An 18,404-nucleotide genomic window follows, 5' to 3' on the forward strand; every position below is an offset into this window, starting at 1 on the left:
CAAGTTTAAAATACATTGTGTATACTAATATATGCTTTTGTGCAAAAAAAAAACTTTATAAAACAGAAAAATAAGAGAAAGATGGATGAAATAAAATATGTGAAGTTGGAATTAGAATAGTTCTTTGGGGGATGACTGGGTGGCTCCGTGGTTGAGCATCTGCCTTCGGCTCAGGGTGTGACCCCAGGGTCCTGGGATCGAGTCCCACATCGGGCTCCCTGCGTAGAGCCTGCTTCTCCCTCTGCCTGTGTCTCTGCCTCTCTCTCTGTGTCTCTCATGAGTAAATAAATAAATTAAAATCTTAAAAAAAGAATATTTCCTTGGTACATTCTGATGAGCCTGACCACAAGAAGTCTAAGGAAAGAGAATCCAGGGCAGGAGTGGTAAAGTGAAGGCCCCCAGAGAACAGCATGGCCTGCCAGAAGCACTTGGTTATAAAGAGGGTTGGACACTCCTCTAAGCACTAAGCAACCTCACCGGGAAATTTTGATTTTTATGATATTCTGGAAACTTAGAAGACCTGGCAACACTGGTTTGCATTCCCACCTGGCAGCCGTTGACAGACATTGGCACTAGCCGGTCTCTGCAGACAAAGCCTACACCCCATCCAGCCTCACCATCCCGCTTGTCCCATTATGGTCATTCGCTTTTCCCTTTTGTCATCTTGTCCCCGAAGGCATTTGAGTGTAGAACTGCTGGATTAGAGAAGTACCGTCACGTCCGTGTTCTACTGTGATCTATAACCAGGGTATTTTGAGCAACTCCGTGTGAATAATTCCTTCCTCTTACACAGAAGCTTGGCACATCTTTCTTTCAATAGGACTTTTTGGTGGCCACTGATATCTCCCTTTGTTTCTTTACTTGCTGGGAGATTCCAAAGAAAAATAAAGAGATGAAAACGAAATTCATCCAGATGTCCTCCTAAGGGAGGACAGATACAGTAGAAATGGATGCTGTGTCATTGGCCTTACCTGGCATGGCCTATTTCCCCGGCTGTTGCTAGAAAGCAATTAGAATTGTAATGAAGAGTTGTTCTATTTGATTGTGGAGGACAAATGTCTGTTGAGATTTTCACGTAGATACTAAATGTAGCTCACCAGCATAATTTGTCATAAAACAACATACCCTGGGGGTGCCCGAGTGGCTCAGGCAGTGGGTTTCAGCTCAGGTCATGGTCTCGGGGTTATGTCATCGAGCCCGGCCTCCGGCTCCACGCTCAGCGTGGTGGGGGTCTGCTTGAGATCCTCTCTCCCTGCCCTTTCAGCTACCTGTGCACCTTCTCAAATAAATACATAAATAAACTTGTAAAAATAATACAAATGCACACTTTATCATTGAACTATGCTGTAGACAGCATAAATGTTAGCAACTTAAACTGTTCAACGTGTGATGCACTCACAGGGTCTCAGTTTTGAAAAGGGTGTGGTTCTGTTATCCTCAGTATGTTAGGTTCTCAACTTCCTTGCTTACGGAGTAAGCAACAGAAAATATTTCTTTCTTTAGGGATCATTTGTCTGCGAGTTTATGTGGGTAAAGAGTTGCAGGGCGCTAAACAGGTGTGTGACTTCGCGAGTAGGTAGCGTGGCGCAGGTCATTACCTTCACAGGCTTCTCTGTGCTGCGACCGTTGTGTTTACCTATCACAGGACTTGTCACATATTTCCTTCTCCCTCCTGTTATTTCAGATCAGCCTCAAGTGGAATTGGACAGAAGATGTTACAACAGTGTTATCTCTGGAAATGGCTAGCTTCAGGGATTATCCTCGGAGCGCTCTTCGCCCTCTGCTTCGGCCAGTATGATGATGGTAAGTCTACTTTTGGTCTGACACTGACACTTACCCAGGGTTTCTATTATTAAATGCAAAATGAAGCACAAGACAGAAATAAATGATGCTAATTTGTAGTTCATTTTGAAAGATTAGTAGCTGTGTGCAATGATTTACCTTAATCAAAATAATCCTACAAAATTGGCGTCCGATGCACCTTGCTTCTTAATAAAGATTGTGGTTCAGTAGAAAATAACAGTGCAAGGTCTCTCATTGAACATTTACTCATTATCACTGATCAAGTGTGTGTAATTGCTAAGGAAAAAAACCCAACAACATTAAATTCGGTTTATTAACCCTTGAATAGACACAAGCAACGGTCTCAGATAAAGTTTAAGAATATAAAATATACCATAATGTCGTATGAGAAACGATCTCCAAAAAGGTCAAATGTAAATGCTTTAGGTGATTTCTCTCATCTCTTTTTTAACTGTGTATTGTGTTATTTCACCCAGCACACTTTTATTTGGAAAGAGTAAAAAAAAAAAAAAATGGTAAGAGATTTGACATTAGGGTTTGTAAGTTATTTCCTAACAGTTAATTGGTCCCTTTAGATCGATATGTTAGTCAGCAAGATCATAATGGGTCATTTAACACATTCTGTCTGCAGGGTCCTGAATGTTCCTGTTCCAGATATTTGAATATTAGAGGGATCTGTCTTTGAATATCACATAATGATATATATCATTATATATATTATATTATGTATTATATAATATTATATATACATATAATGTTTAATAGAAGGAAGAAATGGACAAATGTTTCCACTGTAGAAAACTGAGTTTTGTTTTAGTTTTCTTTCCATTGTTTTTACCCAACATTTGTTCAGCATTCAGAATCCACAGCCACAGGCAAGCGGCCACTTCTTCACCCTTGTTGCCCTGTTATCTGGTTGCACTCCGTGGCGGCAAAGAACGGGGTTGATATTATTTTGTATGTTGTGCTTGGCTAGCTTGAATGGTCTGGAGACAGATGAATTGATTTTTCTCCCAAACAATAATCAAATTGCACCCATATTAGTATATCCTTGGTCCTCCATAGCTAGAGGAGTCTCTGTTGAGACTTGCAGAGTAATTTGCGGCAGCGACTATTTTCATACAGTCAATAGCCTAATTCCTAGAAAAGTTTTGCTCGTTAGTGCATTGCCTCCTGTAAGTGTGTCTGAACGCAATGTTTGTATCACTGCTGTTCCTGGCGATTGCGAATCTCCACCGCAAAAATAAATAAATAAATAAATAAATAAATAAATAAATAAATAAATAAATAAATAACCTAATAAATAAAGAGGGTAACTGCTACCTTGAAGCAAAAATAAAAATCAAAGAAACTTAGAAGCGCATGACTTTCTATTAAAAGGCTTTAAAAAAAAATAGTTTGCTCCAGGAATAGATGACAAATCTGTATTGATAGTTCTTTATATCACAAGGCATTCTATTTTCATTCATATTTATGTTCACACTGTGTGGGGGAGAGTTCGCTGTCCTTGCTCCCATTAGACGTGGCCCTGTACTTTTTAGCAATGTAATTCAGGGTATCAGAGGAATGACTCCTGGTTTAACCTGGAATGCTATAGATTGGTTTCCTTAATAAGCTCATTATCGCCCTTGCTCTTTCTAAATGTGCTCACGTAACCTCCAAAATAAGATCGGGTAACTGCTAGCCACCCTCTAGTCTACTTTCTGAAGCAGGAGGCAGCTTCACACCTGCCACAGGCCAGTGTGCAGGAGGGCTGCCCTGCGGATGGCCCCCTGCCACCCTAGTCAGACACCTGCTGGGCCATTCTCCCCTAGATGACTCATTCAGGGAGATGGAGGGGATGGAGCTGGGCCCTAGAAACATAACTTCTGTGTTGTGATTTCCAGCATCCCTTCCATATGTGCTTCCTGCACTGTGTCCGAGCGCTAAGGTCATGTTCTGTTTTTTAGGGACTCCTGCCCTCCCCCAGGTCTTTATTTTTCTCTGACCTTCCATAATTTGAGACTCTGTGCCATCACTTCTCTCCAGTTGTTCAGTTATTTGTGGCTGAAAATCATTATTACAGTTGCTGTTTTTAATCCCATACGCAATTGGGAGCCCATACTATGAAGGGATAGATCAGAACTCAGAAATGTCCGGCTAGCACACAAAAAGCACTAAACTGGGATTGTAATCAGAATTGCTCGAAGCAATTTGTTTTTAATCCAAATGCTTGGGGATGCAGGTATATCAGGTTCGATGGAAGGAAGACAATGATGATGCCATACACATCATAGAAACCTGTGAGAAAAAGCCAAAAGTGAAAAGAATACTTTGCCAGAGATAACCTGCTGGTTGGGTTAGCCCATTATGGTAGTTGACAACTGATTGTGTACACAGTTAGGAGCTTCAAATAGAGAAAAATAAAGAAAAAAAATAATGCTACCCTAAGGCTTTTAGGATAGCAGTCTATTAGGATAAAGGCCTAGCTTTGTTTTGTTTTGTTTTTAATATGAAATAATAGGATTCTTCTACACTTTTAGTTAAGAAAACTTTCCTATGCTTTTCCTATGCTTTTTTTTTTTTCTTTTTAGGTATAAGGGAGTTATCCTGAAATAAAATATTCTAGTTTTAGCCAAATGTGCAGAACTGCTTCTAAGAAAAATAGGATGTATAATTATCATTTAAAATACTTTGCTAACAATTTGTTTTCACTTGAAAACTTTGGGTAAGTCTTGAGTCTTTTCATACTTTTCACTCAAATTGCTGGGGGAAGTTTTTCGATTCAGTAACAGAATTAATAGATAGTCTATTCCGTAATGGACCCTTCATTCGTTTGGTGACTAAATCTAAGCTAGCATTAATAGAGTCAGAGAGATTGATTGCATCATGTTAAATGTTAAAAGTAAGAATTTAGCTGATAGAAAATAAAAGAACACAATATGTTTTCTGTTAATGGCCTCTTTCTACCCATAGACAGCATTGGAATTGATACTTTGGCTTGCAATTTAATGCATTACCAGTCCTAACAAGTTTATTGGAATGGGAACATGTGCCCTGTTCCCACATTGATTATGGGGGTCGAGGTGCCACTGAGAAGCAGAAGAAGCAGGACCATCTGCTAGTAGTGTGTGGTGTGGGGAAAAAGATCTATAAAAGATGTCTCTTGTTCTAACAGGCTATTCATAGGGAAGTAAATAAGCCAAGTTGTGCGCAAGGTTTGTTTATTTTGTTTTGATTTTGAATTCATGAGTGAATGAATCCTGAACGAGAGAGAGAGAGAGAGAGAGAGAGAGAGAGCAAGAATGAGAAAATGACATATGGGTAACGGACATGTTTCATTTTATGTTTTATGATTTCCTCTGCATTTTCAAATTATCCATATTAAATATATATCAATGCCATAATCAGATAGGAAAAAAAAGTTTGTTTGAAAAACAAACTAGGGCAGCCCTGATGGCCCAGCAGTTTGGTGCCGTCTTTGGTCCGGGGTGTGATCCTGGAGACCCTGGGATCGAGTCCCACGTCGGGCTCCCTGCATGGAGCCTGCTTCTCCCTCTGCCTGTCTCTGCCTCTCTGTCTCTTTCTGTGTCTGTCATGAATAAATAAATAAAATCTTAAAAAAAAAGGAAAAAGAAAAACAAACTATATACTGCAACATGATGACTAAGTTTGAGCCAAAGTGTTAGAGGAGTCTTAGAAGGTGTGTGTACGGGATCCCTGGGTGGCGCAGCGGTTTAGCGCCTGCCTTTGACCCAGGGCGTGATCCTGGAGACCAGGGATCGAATCCCACGTCGGGCTCCCGGTGCATGGAGCCTGCTTCTCCCTCTGCCTGTGTCTCTGCATCTCTCTCTCTCTCTCTCTGTGACTATCATTAAATAAATAAATAAATAAATAAATAAATAAATAAATAAATAAATAAAAGAAGGTGTGTGTACCAGTGGGGTGTGTATTCCTCTGTGTCTGTCTGTCTACAGAAGGAGAGAGTCACTAAGTGTGAGCACACTCAGAAAGCCAGTTTGAGTTTATTAAAGCAAGAGTTCTAGCTGGCTGCTCAAGCTTTTGGCCTGGAAGCCAACAACCTGCCTTGCCCTCGAGCTATTATATAACGAGCACATGCCTGTGCTGTGGGGGGACTGCCATGTGGTGCACGGCCATAGCAGCCACAAGAAGGGGCCTTGGTCAAATGCCCATCAAGTCACGGCACTTCCTGATTAGTTATTAATAACACTGAGTCTTGGAACTCAGATATAAAGTTTAGCGTAGCATCTGGTATATGGCTAGTGTTCAACCGTTGGTCTTTAATTGCTATTATTACTTCTCATCACTTATAAATAATCATACTTCTTTTTTATAAACCTACATATTTATTTATTTGTTTGTCTATATATTTATGTATTTATGTATTTATTTTTACATAATTATTTATAAATAAATACTTTGTGTCCGTGTGCTTGCAGGTACGCTCTTTTCTAGTGTCTCTCCAAATTCACCAGACACCTTGAAGACTTGGTTAAATGACACTTCCTTCTGAGTTTTGTTTTTAAGCTTTTACTTATTTATTCATGAGAGACACAGAGAGAGAAGCAGAGACACAGGCAGAGGGAGAAGCAGGCTCCCTGCGGGGAGCCCGATGTGAGACTGCATCCCAGGACCCCAGGATCATGCCCTGAGCCCAAGGCAGACGCTCAACCACTGAGCCACCCGGGTGTCCCTTTCGGAGAAGCATTAATGACTGTCTTCTCTCCTTGGAGAGAAACTGAGTGAAGTTTGAGGACCATTTCCAGGCTCATTTCCATGCTTGCTGTTAGGCGATCTGTGGAAGGCCAGTGAAGGGATCTGCATGCCAGTCAGGTAGAAGTGTGACCATCAGAGGTCTGAGGCCAAGCCTGGAACCGCTCCGATTTTAATCAGCACATCCAGGGCTCATGAAGTAGAGTTTCATTGGCTTATGCTATGTAGGCTAACTAAAAGAATGGCCTATTGATCACAATGGTGATAAGAGAATGATAAGCAGATTCTCGCTATCACATGAGCTGAAAATCTTGGGTTTCCCAGCAAGCTGGGTCCCCACTTGAGGTGCCTCCTGGAGAAGAGCGTTGCTTCAGCACACGGAACAGCTGTGCCAGAGTGGAGGGATGGTCTCAAAGGCTCCCATTCCCAGGCTTTTCCAGACCCTGAGGAGGGCCCTGCTGCAGCTCTCTCCCTACCCCAACCCACAGGCTGTGGCAGGACTGTCACTGTCTCCCCAGGATCTTGCCAGAAATCTCTCAAAAATCCATAGCCTCTGAGTATGCTCTTTCTTTCTTTTTCTTTCTTTCTTTCTTTCTTTCTTTCTTTCTTTCTTTCTTTCTTTCTTTCTTTCTTTCTTCCTTCCTTCCTTCCTTCCTTCCTTCCTTCCTTCCTTCCTTCCTTCCTTCTTTTTTTTTTTTTTGAGTATGCTATTTCTAAGTGTAATGCACATTATCTTCTTTTATTTTTATTTATTTGTTTGTGTATTTATTTATTTATTTATTTTTGTACATTATCTTCTTCCTGACATTCTCCTTCTCTGGACATAGTACTGTGCAACAGTTTCTCTTGAGGGTCTCTCAGTTATAATCAAATTAAACTAAAGATGATTGCTGAACACTAAGTCATTTCGGATGAGCTATGTTGTCTGTGAAACATCTTCATCCTTCATTTAAATATGATTTCTTTTTTTAAAATATATATATATTTTATTGATTTCTTAAAAAAGAGAGAGCACATGCGCGTACAAGCAGGGGAGGGGCAGAGGGAGAGGGAGAAGCAGAGGCCGTGCTGAGCAGGGAGCCCGATGTGGGGACTTGATCCCAGGACCCTGAGATCACGACCTGAGCTGAAGGCATTCACTTTACCGATGGAGCCTCCCAGGCGGCCCCTAAATATGATTTCTTAAGGCAACGTTCATTGAGAGAAACAGCCAGTTCATGTGTGTCTGCACACACACACACACACACACCCCTGTATATAGATGATACACATTTTAGACAAAACTAAAACCAGAGCATGCATCGTTACGCAAGTTTTGATCTTAATATGTTGCAAGCATCTTTCTCATCTGTCCCTGTCAGTTATTCCATCTGGCAGCATCTCTTCCCGTTCTGGGATGAAAGCTTAGCTGTGTCCTCCTTTTCGCTTAGACCCACACGTGCATTTCTTGTCTGTTTGCTGATGACGAGTTATCCTATGGGTCCTTGTTAAACACCACCGCCCCTTCCACCCTGGGATGTTGTCTTACAGTAAAAGTTGGAAACACACCTTTTTGCATTGTTTGCTTCAGCAACAAGGTTTTGGTGAGCAAGTTCAGATAGAGAGTCTAAGCTCTGACCTTGTGCCTGGAAGGATTACTTCTGGGGCTTTTGTAGACTCTAGTAATCGGCTCACTTGAAGCCCGTGTGTATATTCTGGAAGGCCAGAGGGCTAAGGAGCCAGAAAAAAGGAGCCCTGATAAACAGAAGCCCAATAATTATACTTAGAAGATTCTCTTTCTGCTCACCCGAGTGCTCTCTCTCTCTCTCTCTCTCTCTCTCTCTCCAATACATACACACACATTATTTGCAAGATAACTTGGAATAGCTCAGCCCTGGTACTGCAGATGCCCTCATGTGTCCTGTGGATATTGGGGGAAAAAGAAGGGGAAAGGTCTAACTCGCCTTCCAAACAATGCAAATGAAAGCAATGGTAACTGCAAGGCCAATGCTTACCTCTGTGATTCTGACAACCTGAAAACCTCGATCCCCTGAAAAATAAAATACTCATACCCTGATTGCCTGAAAGGCAGAGCTCATTTTAAATATCCTTAATAGACATTTGAAATTGAGAAAAAATGTCATTGTGGTCTTGCCCGGCTCCGGGTCATCAGTGACTCACGCAGCTCGTGGTGGAGTGGCTTTTCTCAGCTGGGTCTTTTCCTGGGAATCTCTGTCCCCGTTACCACCACTTCTCCACCAATTCCCTTAAGCTCTGCAATTTGCTTTTTCTCACAACTCTACTAAAACTGTACACTCTAAAGCTTCCAATGACCACCTCCTTGGACAAATCCTGTAATTTTCTAGCATTTCAGCAAGCAGCACTATTGATCCACCATCCTTACAACTTTGTTTTTCTCGGAGGTTCTTTGTACTGACTTTTTCTGATTGCATACCAGGCTCCTCAGCCTTCCCGGTGAGTATCCCCCCTCTTACTTTACTGCGATTTTGACATTTTCCTCCTCTTGTTTATGTTTCCATAAGGAGGCCTATTTTTTTAATAAATGAATGTTGGTATTGTTTGCAGTGCAGTCATTGTCTATCCAACTTCTGTTCCATCTCCCCCAACACCCTCTGCACATACTGTCACTCTGGCTGTGCCCACCTATACAGATTCACTTATTTAGTTAACATTTTATTGCATATCAACTCTAGAAAAGACAGTAAGGGATCAAAAAAAGGCAGTCTCGGGGTGCCTGGGGGGCTCAGGCGGTGAAACATCTGCCTTTGGCTTAGGTCATGATCTCAGGGTCCTGGGATCAAGTCCTGCATGGGGCTCTTTGCTCCGCGGGGAGTCTGCCTCTCCCTCTCCCCCTGCTCCTCCCACCCTCCTGCTCACTCTTTCTGTTGAATGAATGAATGAATGAATGATCTTTAAACAAAACCAAAGGCATCTCTTCATCCAAGTATAATAATGACAGTGATAATCAATATACAACGTGATCTATAGAACATCAGAATCATGTGCAATGTCTGTGTTTTGGGAGAGTATAAATGGAAAAGTTGCTGAGGAATTTGGCATAGATATTGTAAGAAACTCCATGCAGGACAGATTTTTAAATTTTTTTTTTTAGTTTTTAGTTTTTGTTTTGTATTTATTTATTTATTTATTTTAGTGTTTGGTTTTTTTTTTTTTTTTTTTTTTTTAGTTTTTAGTTTTCAGGTTAAGGAACTTGAGGAACATAGGTAATTTCAGAAAGCTGTGTAAAACAGCGAGTTGGGGGTTTGGTTTCCAGATGAATCTCTGCACAACACCAGGGATGGTGCATGCTGTTTAATGATCTCATTTAGGAGATAGTAGGCGTTAAAATCTCTGAAGGTAACGAAACAACATATGCTCGTTTGCGATCGTTATCTAGCCTGGGCTCATTTATAAGCTCGTCCCCTTCATGGGCCTCCAGCTGACCACGTCTTCTGTCTCTGTGTTTGTTTCAATGTGTGTGTGAGAGGAGGAGAGACAGACAGACAGAGACAGAGACACTTGGGAGCTATTTCTCGATTGTTTGTAATGCTCATGTTTTTGCAGTTGACTGTATTCAGGGCGTCCTCAGACACAATTCGGTGGTGTCCCTATATACTGTCTACACATCGTTCCTGCTTTGTTCAACAAGTTCTTTGACATCAGGAATCGTATCGATATTTGTTTTATGTGTAAACAGCCTCTCTTCATGATAACTGCTAACATTTATTTAGCATTTGCTAACCAAGTCTCCATATACATTTTATTAATTTGATTTTTAGAAGATGCCCCCAGGGTGGAGAAGATATAAACCACCATAGATCATTTCTCTGCCCTTACACCCCACCATGGGTCAGGAGTCTGAAGCACCAGGGAGAGGTGAACTTGCCCTCCTAGTGAGGTGTAACTAGCAGGCGACAAAGCCCAAACCAGACCTGGTGCCTCAGCTCCATGTGCAACAACCAACCATCCACTGGGCTGTCTTATTAGGACATCAGAATCTAGTCTTCCCTTCCAGATTTTATTCAAATTCTGTGTGTTCCATCATGCTAACTTGTTCATTATTCTGTGATGCGATTACTCATGACACTCAATCAAAATTAAACGAGGAGAGGTTAGTCAGAGGGTGTATACATCCAGTTACAGAAGAATAAGTTCAGGGGATAGTTACTAACACCGTAGTGTGTGTGTGAAATTTGCTGAGAAAGTAGGTATTGAAGGGTCTCAGCACAGCGAAATAAATAGACACATGCATCGATACATAAATACACAGCCAAGTAAATACATAAATATGTAAGTAAGATCACTGTGCAGGATGATGGATGTGTTAATTTGGTTGATTATGGTAATCACTTTGCAACACGTAAGTGTCCAGACATCGCACTGTTTGCCTTAAATATGTACAATTTTTGTCAATTATACTCAATCAAGCTGAGAAAAATAATACCTCTCTTCCCCTTTATATTCCAACACATCATACAACGTGTGTTTTATGTTGAGATTATAAATTGCTGAAGACAATGTCTCATTTACTTTGTTTTCCTCATCCCTCGACCGAATGACCCAATTAGTAGTGATTGGAATAAGTAAGCATTGAAATTAGAAGAAAAATAGGTGATGAAATATCTCTTTTACCAACATAGGGCACGTTGCTGAGGTTGAGAATAGCAGCTGGAGTTCAAACAGCAGTTCAGAAGCATACTTAGTGAGAGTTTGATTTATATGGCATTGCTCAACATTGACACAGAGACAAAAACAATCAATAAATACCCCTGGGAGGGAGATGCTGCATGTAGCTACTTTTTTTTTTTTTTCTTTCATTCTGTTGGGTAAGCAGATTAGGTAAGCTCTGTGTGTGTGTGTGCACGTGTGTGTAATTTTAACAGATTTTAAAGATTTCTTAAAGATTCAGCTGGCATTTATCCCATCATAGTGTGTCATTTAGAAAAGTCTGTGGAAAACTCAAACTGAACCCATCCTTCCTTTCGTACACTTCCTCCCTTTCTTTTCTCTAATTATCAGCCGCCCTTCTGGGCATTTGTTCACAACATTGGCAGATCACACGGGGGTGTTTATTCCCGTATCAGTAGCCCAGCTCATGCTGCTAATCTTTCCTGCTCATGTAAGACCCTATACTGCCCCTCAGGGCCACTCAATTAGACAGTTCAGTGACAACTGTCCAGCTACTCTGAGTTTATTAAGTGTCTCTGTTGAGCAGTTGGAATACTGATGAGAGCTCTTCAGACAGAGTGTGAGATCATGTGTGAACAAGTCCATGCTAGCTCCATCGTCCACACTGGATGTGTCCATGATTGGGCCACCATTGGTCTGCTGGGCACAGGATACACTTTGATGATATCCCCACAGGGAAGAGAACACAGTGTTTAAAAGAAATATTAATAATGAATTCCGATCATTATTTTCATTCATCCATTCATCTATTCAGGTAGAGTGAGCATATGCAACATCTAATATGTGCACATCAAATTTCTTTTTTTTTACTTATTTTGTAAATCTTTAAAATTTTTTTGCACATCAGATTTCTAATAATTGCCGCTAAGTGATTTCCGGCACTTGCAGTGCCAGACTCTGTATCCATACTGCACACTCTACGCATGTTGCATATTTATGTATAATGCACATAATATATGTATATGTATATGTATATGTATATGTATATGTATATGTATTTTAAAATAGGATGACAGGGGATCCCTGGGTGGCTCAGCGGTTTAGCGCCTGCCTTTGGCTCAGGGTGCGATCCTGGAGAGCCAGGATCGAGTCCCACGTTGGGCTCCCGGCATGGAGCCTGCTTCTCTCTCTCTCTCTCTCTCTCTCTATGTCTATCATAAATAAATAAATAAATAAACAAATAAATAAATAAATAAATCTTTAAAAAAAATAGGATGGCAGTGCTATAGAAAAAAGACCCTCTGGGAAGACAAGATTTCCAGTAGACCAAAAAGAAAAAAAAAGGAACGTTACACAAAGTATATATTCTCCTATTCAATTTATTTAATCTTGTCTAAATTCCCCATGAGAAAAATCCTATTATTGCTCCTGTTTTCCAGATGAGTAAATTGAAGCTTTACAGATATCAAGGTCTCTTGGTTCAGATCACCTTACATCTAAGAGTCCTGATCGTACTTCAAGCAGCATGGCACAGGCTGGCACAGTCTTACCTACTGTATTCCATGGCTTTAGGACAGAGTTCTACAGGACTCATGAAAGTTGCATAATATAGACCCTGGTTAATGGAACCCTGGATAATTATGGAGCCATGATTAATCCCTATTGTCCATTTATTCAATATATATATATATTTATATTTATATTTCTTTATATTTATATTTCTCTCTCTCTCTCTCTCTCTCTCTCTATATATATATATATATATATATATATATATATATATATATATATATATAACATCTCCGGTGTGCCAGCTTCTTGCTACGTTCTGGAGATGCAAATATCAATAAGGTACAAATTTTGGCCTCATGAATGCTGCAGCCTCGTTCATATGAAACATCAGTGCAAGGAACAAACGGATCACACAGCTACATCAATATACTGTAGGCCATGAAGGGCTGGCATTAAAAGGATGGCATTCGTAGAAATGTGTCAAAGCCTGTGTCAGCTGTAGTGAGTCCAGAAAGATTTTTAGAATGAGGTAGTTTTGAGTGATTTGGAAAATGAGGGACGAGCTGCCTTAGATTCAAACCTGTTATATTTTATACATTGTGTATGCAGTTGAAGCAAAGGGGAACACGGGAGGATGAACAGATGATACTATTGATGGCGCGTGGAGATGGAAGGTTCTCTGTGGCACGGTGGTTGAAGCATGGGCTTGGGAGTCCGACCTTCTTCAAATCCTGGCACAATCAATGTATGCATTTTGATGAGTTATGCAACCTCACTAAAACCCAGATCTCCAGCTGTTAAACAGAGGTAATGCAGCCCTGAATAGTTTGCTGGTAGGATCCACTGAAGTTGTGCATATGAACTGCTTATATGCATCTCAGCATATGGGCAGTGATGAATACAAGGGCTTTGGTATGTTACAATAATTATTACCATTTTCTTTTTTTTAAAGATTTTATTTATTTATTCACGAGAGACACACACACACACACAGAGAGAGAGAGAGGCAGAGACACAGGCAGAGGGAGAAGCAGGCTCCATGCAGGGAGCCTGACATGGGACTCCATAACGGGTCTCCAAGATCACCCCCTGGGCTGAAGATGGCGCTAAACCGCTGAGCCACCCGGGTTGCCCAATTATTACCATTTTCAAGTTAAAGTAAGGTAGACTTACTCTCATCATTATTCAGTATTTATTTAGATTCCCTTTGCCTGTAAACATTTACACACACACATGCAATCACCTACTCCATCTTCAATGGACCTCACCTTCCTTAGAACGACCATATGCCTTCTTCATACTTCTTTCTGGGTACTATACTTCTCTGTAGGATTTTTTGCTTATCCAGCCTGTGAATTTCTCAGCTAAACTTATTATGGCCCCTGGTATAATAGGGAAACTCAGTACATATTTGGTTATCTGTACCTTCTCCATATTTGTCTTATTTTCTCTACCTCCTTCAATTGTGTCAATTTTGATTAGTCCCTTTGTGTATTTGGGAACTTCCTTTTGTTCCTTCTTACTACTCTTTCTTCACTCATGTGAGATGTGAGGTGGTTCTCTAATCACTTTCTTCTTTGCATTTTCCCCCTAATTCCCACAACCCTTTCTTCCATTCCTATTTGTTCTGTTTCCTGCTTCTTTGCCATCTTTCTCTCATTCTCTTTCTCTCTCTATAGCACTCACTCTACTCTTGTTATCTTTCTCCCTCCTTTTAAATAACTTAAATTCTAGAAAGTACAACAAGCACCTTCTTGGTTTCAGTCACTTCATATTTCTAACAGTTTGGTCTACATTAAGAAGGTAATCTTAACTGGACTTTCCATTTCATTATTGCAGAAAGGAATTAGGATAGCATTTTAGAGAAAAAGAAAAAAAATTCCCAGAGCGCGCGCACACACACTGCAATACTTCTAAAGTTTCTTTATATTATCAGATGAGCACTTTAGAGGAGATGCCATCCAATTTCGTTATCAATGATAATGAAGTTTGAAAACATTTTCAATTTAATCTCTAAATTTGCAAGATTTAAATTCAAACTAGGACCTTTGCCAAATAGCATTAGATAAATTATCAATTCCATGGGAGTTTATTTAAATATGTAAAGTGAGATATATTCTCAGGATAAAGAAAAACACACACAATAACCACTAGCAGGATGACTGCCTGGGGAACTGCTGACACTGGACCCGAGCCAGCACAGGCAGTCCACATTCGTCTCCACCAACCCCAACAGCAGAAGTCCCTTTTCTCAGCCAGTTTAAATGTGCATTTTGGGAGCAGATCTCCACAAGCATGTTTGAAGAAAATTATCATGTACTTCTGTTTGTTGTATAATATTAACTCCTTCATTCCCTGACATTAAAAAAAAAAAAAACACAGAGAGACTGACTTATGTATTCAGGCCATATAAAAATCAGCTTCTATTTACTGAAGTCTTCATGAGTTTTCCAAGTGTGGTGCTCATGCTGATATTAAGAGACATCCTACAAACAGCCTTGCAAAGAAACTCTTTAATTCTGCATTTTCTATTACTCCTGTCCCATCACTGGAGATTACTTGAAGTAACAACTGGCTAATGATGGAATTGTTAATAAGAATAACTAGAGACTGGTGCACCTGGGTGTTTCAGTGGGTTTAATGTCCAACTCTTAGTTTTGTGATCTTAGGGTCATGGGACCGAGCCCTGTGTCAGGCTCCACAGAAAATCTTCTTGAAGATTCTCTCCCTCTGCCTCTCCCTGCATCCTCTCTCTCTCTGTGTGTCTCTCAAATAAATAAATTTTCAAAAAAAGTAATAACTAGAAACTTATGCAAAAGCACTTCGAAAACAGAAGATGTTCAAGAACATCCCCCAAGACAGGGAAATGTCGAGTACTAGTACTTCTGGTTGACCTTGCAAAATACAGTGTGATATGCAATATTGCAATTTAAGATTTCTGACATGTTTTGGTAAATAATAATATATTTTTTAAAAAATCAATAACTTAGACTATGAAAATCATATTCAATAAGCTTTGGAAATAACTGAATCTCATTCAGAATTTTATGCCTATGTGATTCATATACCATATTTTATTTCTTATTTTTAAAATATTTATTTATTCATGAGAGACACAGAGGGAGAGAGAGAGAGAGAGAGAGAGGCAGAGACACAGGCAGAGGGAGAGGCAGGCTCCTTGCAAGGACCCCGATGTGGGACTCAATCCTGGGACTCCAGGATCACACTCTGAGCTAAAGGCAGATGCTCAACTGCTGGGCCACCCAGGTGTCCCCATATTTTTTTTCTTTAATTTTTTTCCCTTCACTCAAGTTTAATAGAAACAAAGATGAGCAGTGATGCTCCACTACTGGGCACATCAGTTGGCCTGCCCCATAGCACAACTCAGGGGGTTCTCTCCAGAGGAAGAAAAGCTGGTTTCCTCGGCCCCTGCAGGAAAGGCCTGTCCTGTCCCACACCACATTTGCACTGAGTCTGAAATATTGTGTTTGAAGATGACAATAGTACAAAAGAGATTTTTCATGGTCTCCCACTGCAGTCCGGCCCTAACATGGGCCACTGCTCACTTCTGCTTAGAGAAATATCCTTTGCTCTTCTGGACAGCAGGCTTGAAGGCATTACAGCCAGGCTTGTAGCCCACTGGGCATACTTCCTCATGCTTATCAGGAAACTGAACGAGTCTGAGTCTCATCCACAGAGTGGCCACCAGGGAGGTTTTCAGAGATCTGCTGAAAGATACCTTTATCTTCAATGATAAAGATGCACGAGGTACCTTCATCAGCCTTAAGACTCCATAATCCTGAGCGATAGTATGCTTGGGGTGTGATAGGAAGGGAGTGTTCATGGATCCCAGTCCTCTTTGTTTCTTGGGTGTGTGGATCCATACCAGGTGAACAGAAATAGGAATCTACAGAAATATCAATCAATTGGCAGTTGAGTTTCTTCTTTTATTTTTTATTTTTTATTTTTTTTGAGATTTTATTTATTTCTTTGAGAGAGAGACAGAGAGAGCATGAGCAGAGGGAAAAACTGAGGGAGAAACAGACTTCCTGCTAAGCAGGGAGCCCAATGTGGGACTCGATCCTAAGACCTTGAGATCATGACTTGAGCCGAAGGTAGACACTTCACTGACTGAGCCACCCAGCCACCTGACGGGATGGTTGAGTTTCTTAAATCCTTCTGCTCTGTCACTGAAAACACTGATCTCTATGGGTCACAGAAAGATGAACTCAAGAGAGTGAAAGAACACAGCATATTTTCCTTTGTAGTCAGAAACTGACAATTTGGTGTAATGGCATTGACTTTGCAGCTGGGGACAAGGGGACTCACTTCTGGCATTTCCTGAAGACATCTTGCTTTGGCAGATCTGAGAACACACAAAAGACCAGTCAGGAGGAAGACCCCTATACCCATATTTTAAATGGAGTTTTTTTTTTTTTTTTTGAATCTATACCAAACTACAAAGACATATTGCTCTAATGGGGAAAAAAAAGTCTAAATAAATAAATTAAAATAATAAATAAATAAATAAATAAATAAATAATTCTTTAATGAAAGATATATAGGAGCAAGTGAATTTCAAAAGTATGCACAAAAGGAAAATTATATTCTAACTTCAAAGAATCTCAAAATAAGACTTTCTTCTCATAATGCAGAAGTCTGGCAACACCTTGATTGGAATATATTAGCAAATTATGCTGATCAATTCTACAATTCTATTGTAGAACTTCATTATATAAAAGTAGAAGGAAAGGTAATATCTTTGCTGGCCCTTCTAAAATATATTTCTTAAGTATTTTGTGAACATTCTTTCAGGTTTGAGATTTGGAAATAATTTTGAACAGGTTTGATATAAAAAGTTATTTGAAGAGATGCTCTTAAAATAAATGAAAAGAAAACTCATATGTCAGAATAGGTTTATCAAACTTTATCACCATTCCTTCTTCTCTTTCACATTGGAAGGTTACAGGAGATGTTTACAAGGAATGACCTTGGGTCAAAGTCACTTTAGTAAAGGCTGATACTTTTATAGAAAAAACATTTGGGTTATGTATTGCCAGATATGCATTTTTAGCTTTTTGTTTAGTTTTAATGGATTCAAAATATATATATGGAATTAAGAACACGAGAAATGAACTGCTACCTCTAAACTGAGCCATTATGATTATCCTGGTTTAGGACATGATCATGATTGTTCTAGTCAGAGAAATAAGTTGTCTATGTATCACTGTATCTCTGCTAGTGAATATTTTTTTCTATAATTTCTATAACTCATTGAATATCTGCTAGATCCTATGTAATATATCTGAGTTACTAATCACTTTCATCAGTATTCATTTATTTAATTATGTATTTATCCAACACACTTTTATAGGATTGCTACTATATGCCAAGTGTTGGGGCAAGTTCATTCCAGAAGGAGGGAATAACATGTGAGGCCCCATGATCAGAAGTAAGCAGGGTATGACTTAGTGTCTGAATGAAGGCCAGTGTAAATCAAATGCTAATGAAGCTGAGGAGGTAGGCAGGGACCTGGGTTTGTTGATGGTTAACAGTGATCATTTTAGTTTTACTAGTAAGTGAAACCATTGGAGTTGTAAAAGCAGGAGCAGGAGTGAAAGGAACAGTGTGACAACGTGATCCCATTTGTTCTAATACAGATCGCTAGATATAGTGAGAAGAATGGATTCCCATAGGATTGGTAGAGAATATTAACCCCACAGGCAAGATACAGGTCCTTGGATAGT

The 18,404-nt window shown here is 40.0% G+C and overlaps 1 protein-coding gene and 1 pseudogene across 2 annotated transcripts in view; one reads left to right on the plus strand and one right to left on the minus strand.

Moving 5' to 3' along the window:
* Positions 1-1,690: 1,690 nt before the first annotated feature.
* PCDH15 (protocadherin related 15) overlaps positions 1,691-18,404 on the plus strand; it is a 737,973-nt gene continuing 721,259 nt past the window's right edge. For both annotated transcript variants that reach the window (XM_038576025.1, XM_038576024.1), the window contains exon 1: positions 1,691-1,803. In XM_038576025.1, the coding sequence (XP_038431953.1) occupies positions 1,713-1,803 (91 nt within the window). In that variant the 5' untranslated portion in view covers positions 1,691-1,712. The remainder of the gene's footprint in view (positions 1,804-18,404) is intronic.
* LOC102157360 lies at positions 16,220-17,008 on the minus strand (annotated as a pseudogene).

This window comes from Canis lupus, chromosome 26 (assembly GCF_011100685.1).
Source record: "Canis lupus familiaris isolate Mischka breed German Shepherd chromosome 26, alternate assembly UU_Cfam_GSD_1.0, whole genome shotgun sequence".
In the NCBI taxonomy this organism is placed as follows: domain Eukaryota; kingdom Metazoa; phylum Chordata; class Mammalia; order Carnivora; family Canidae; genus Canis; species Canis lupus.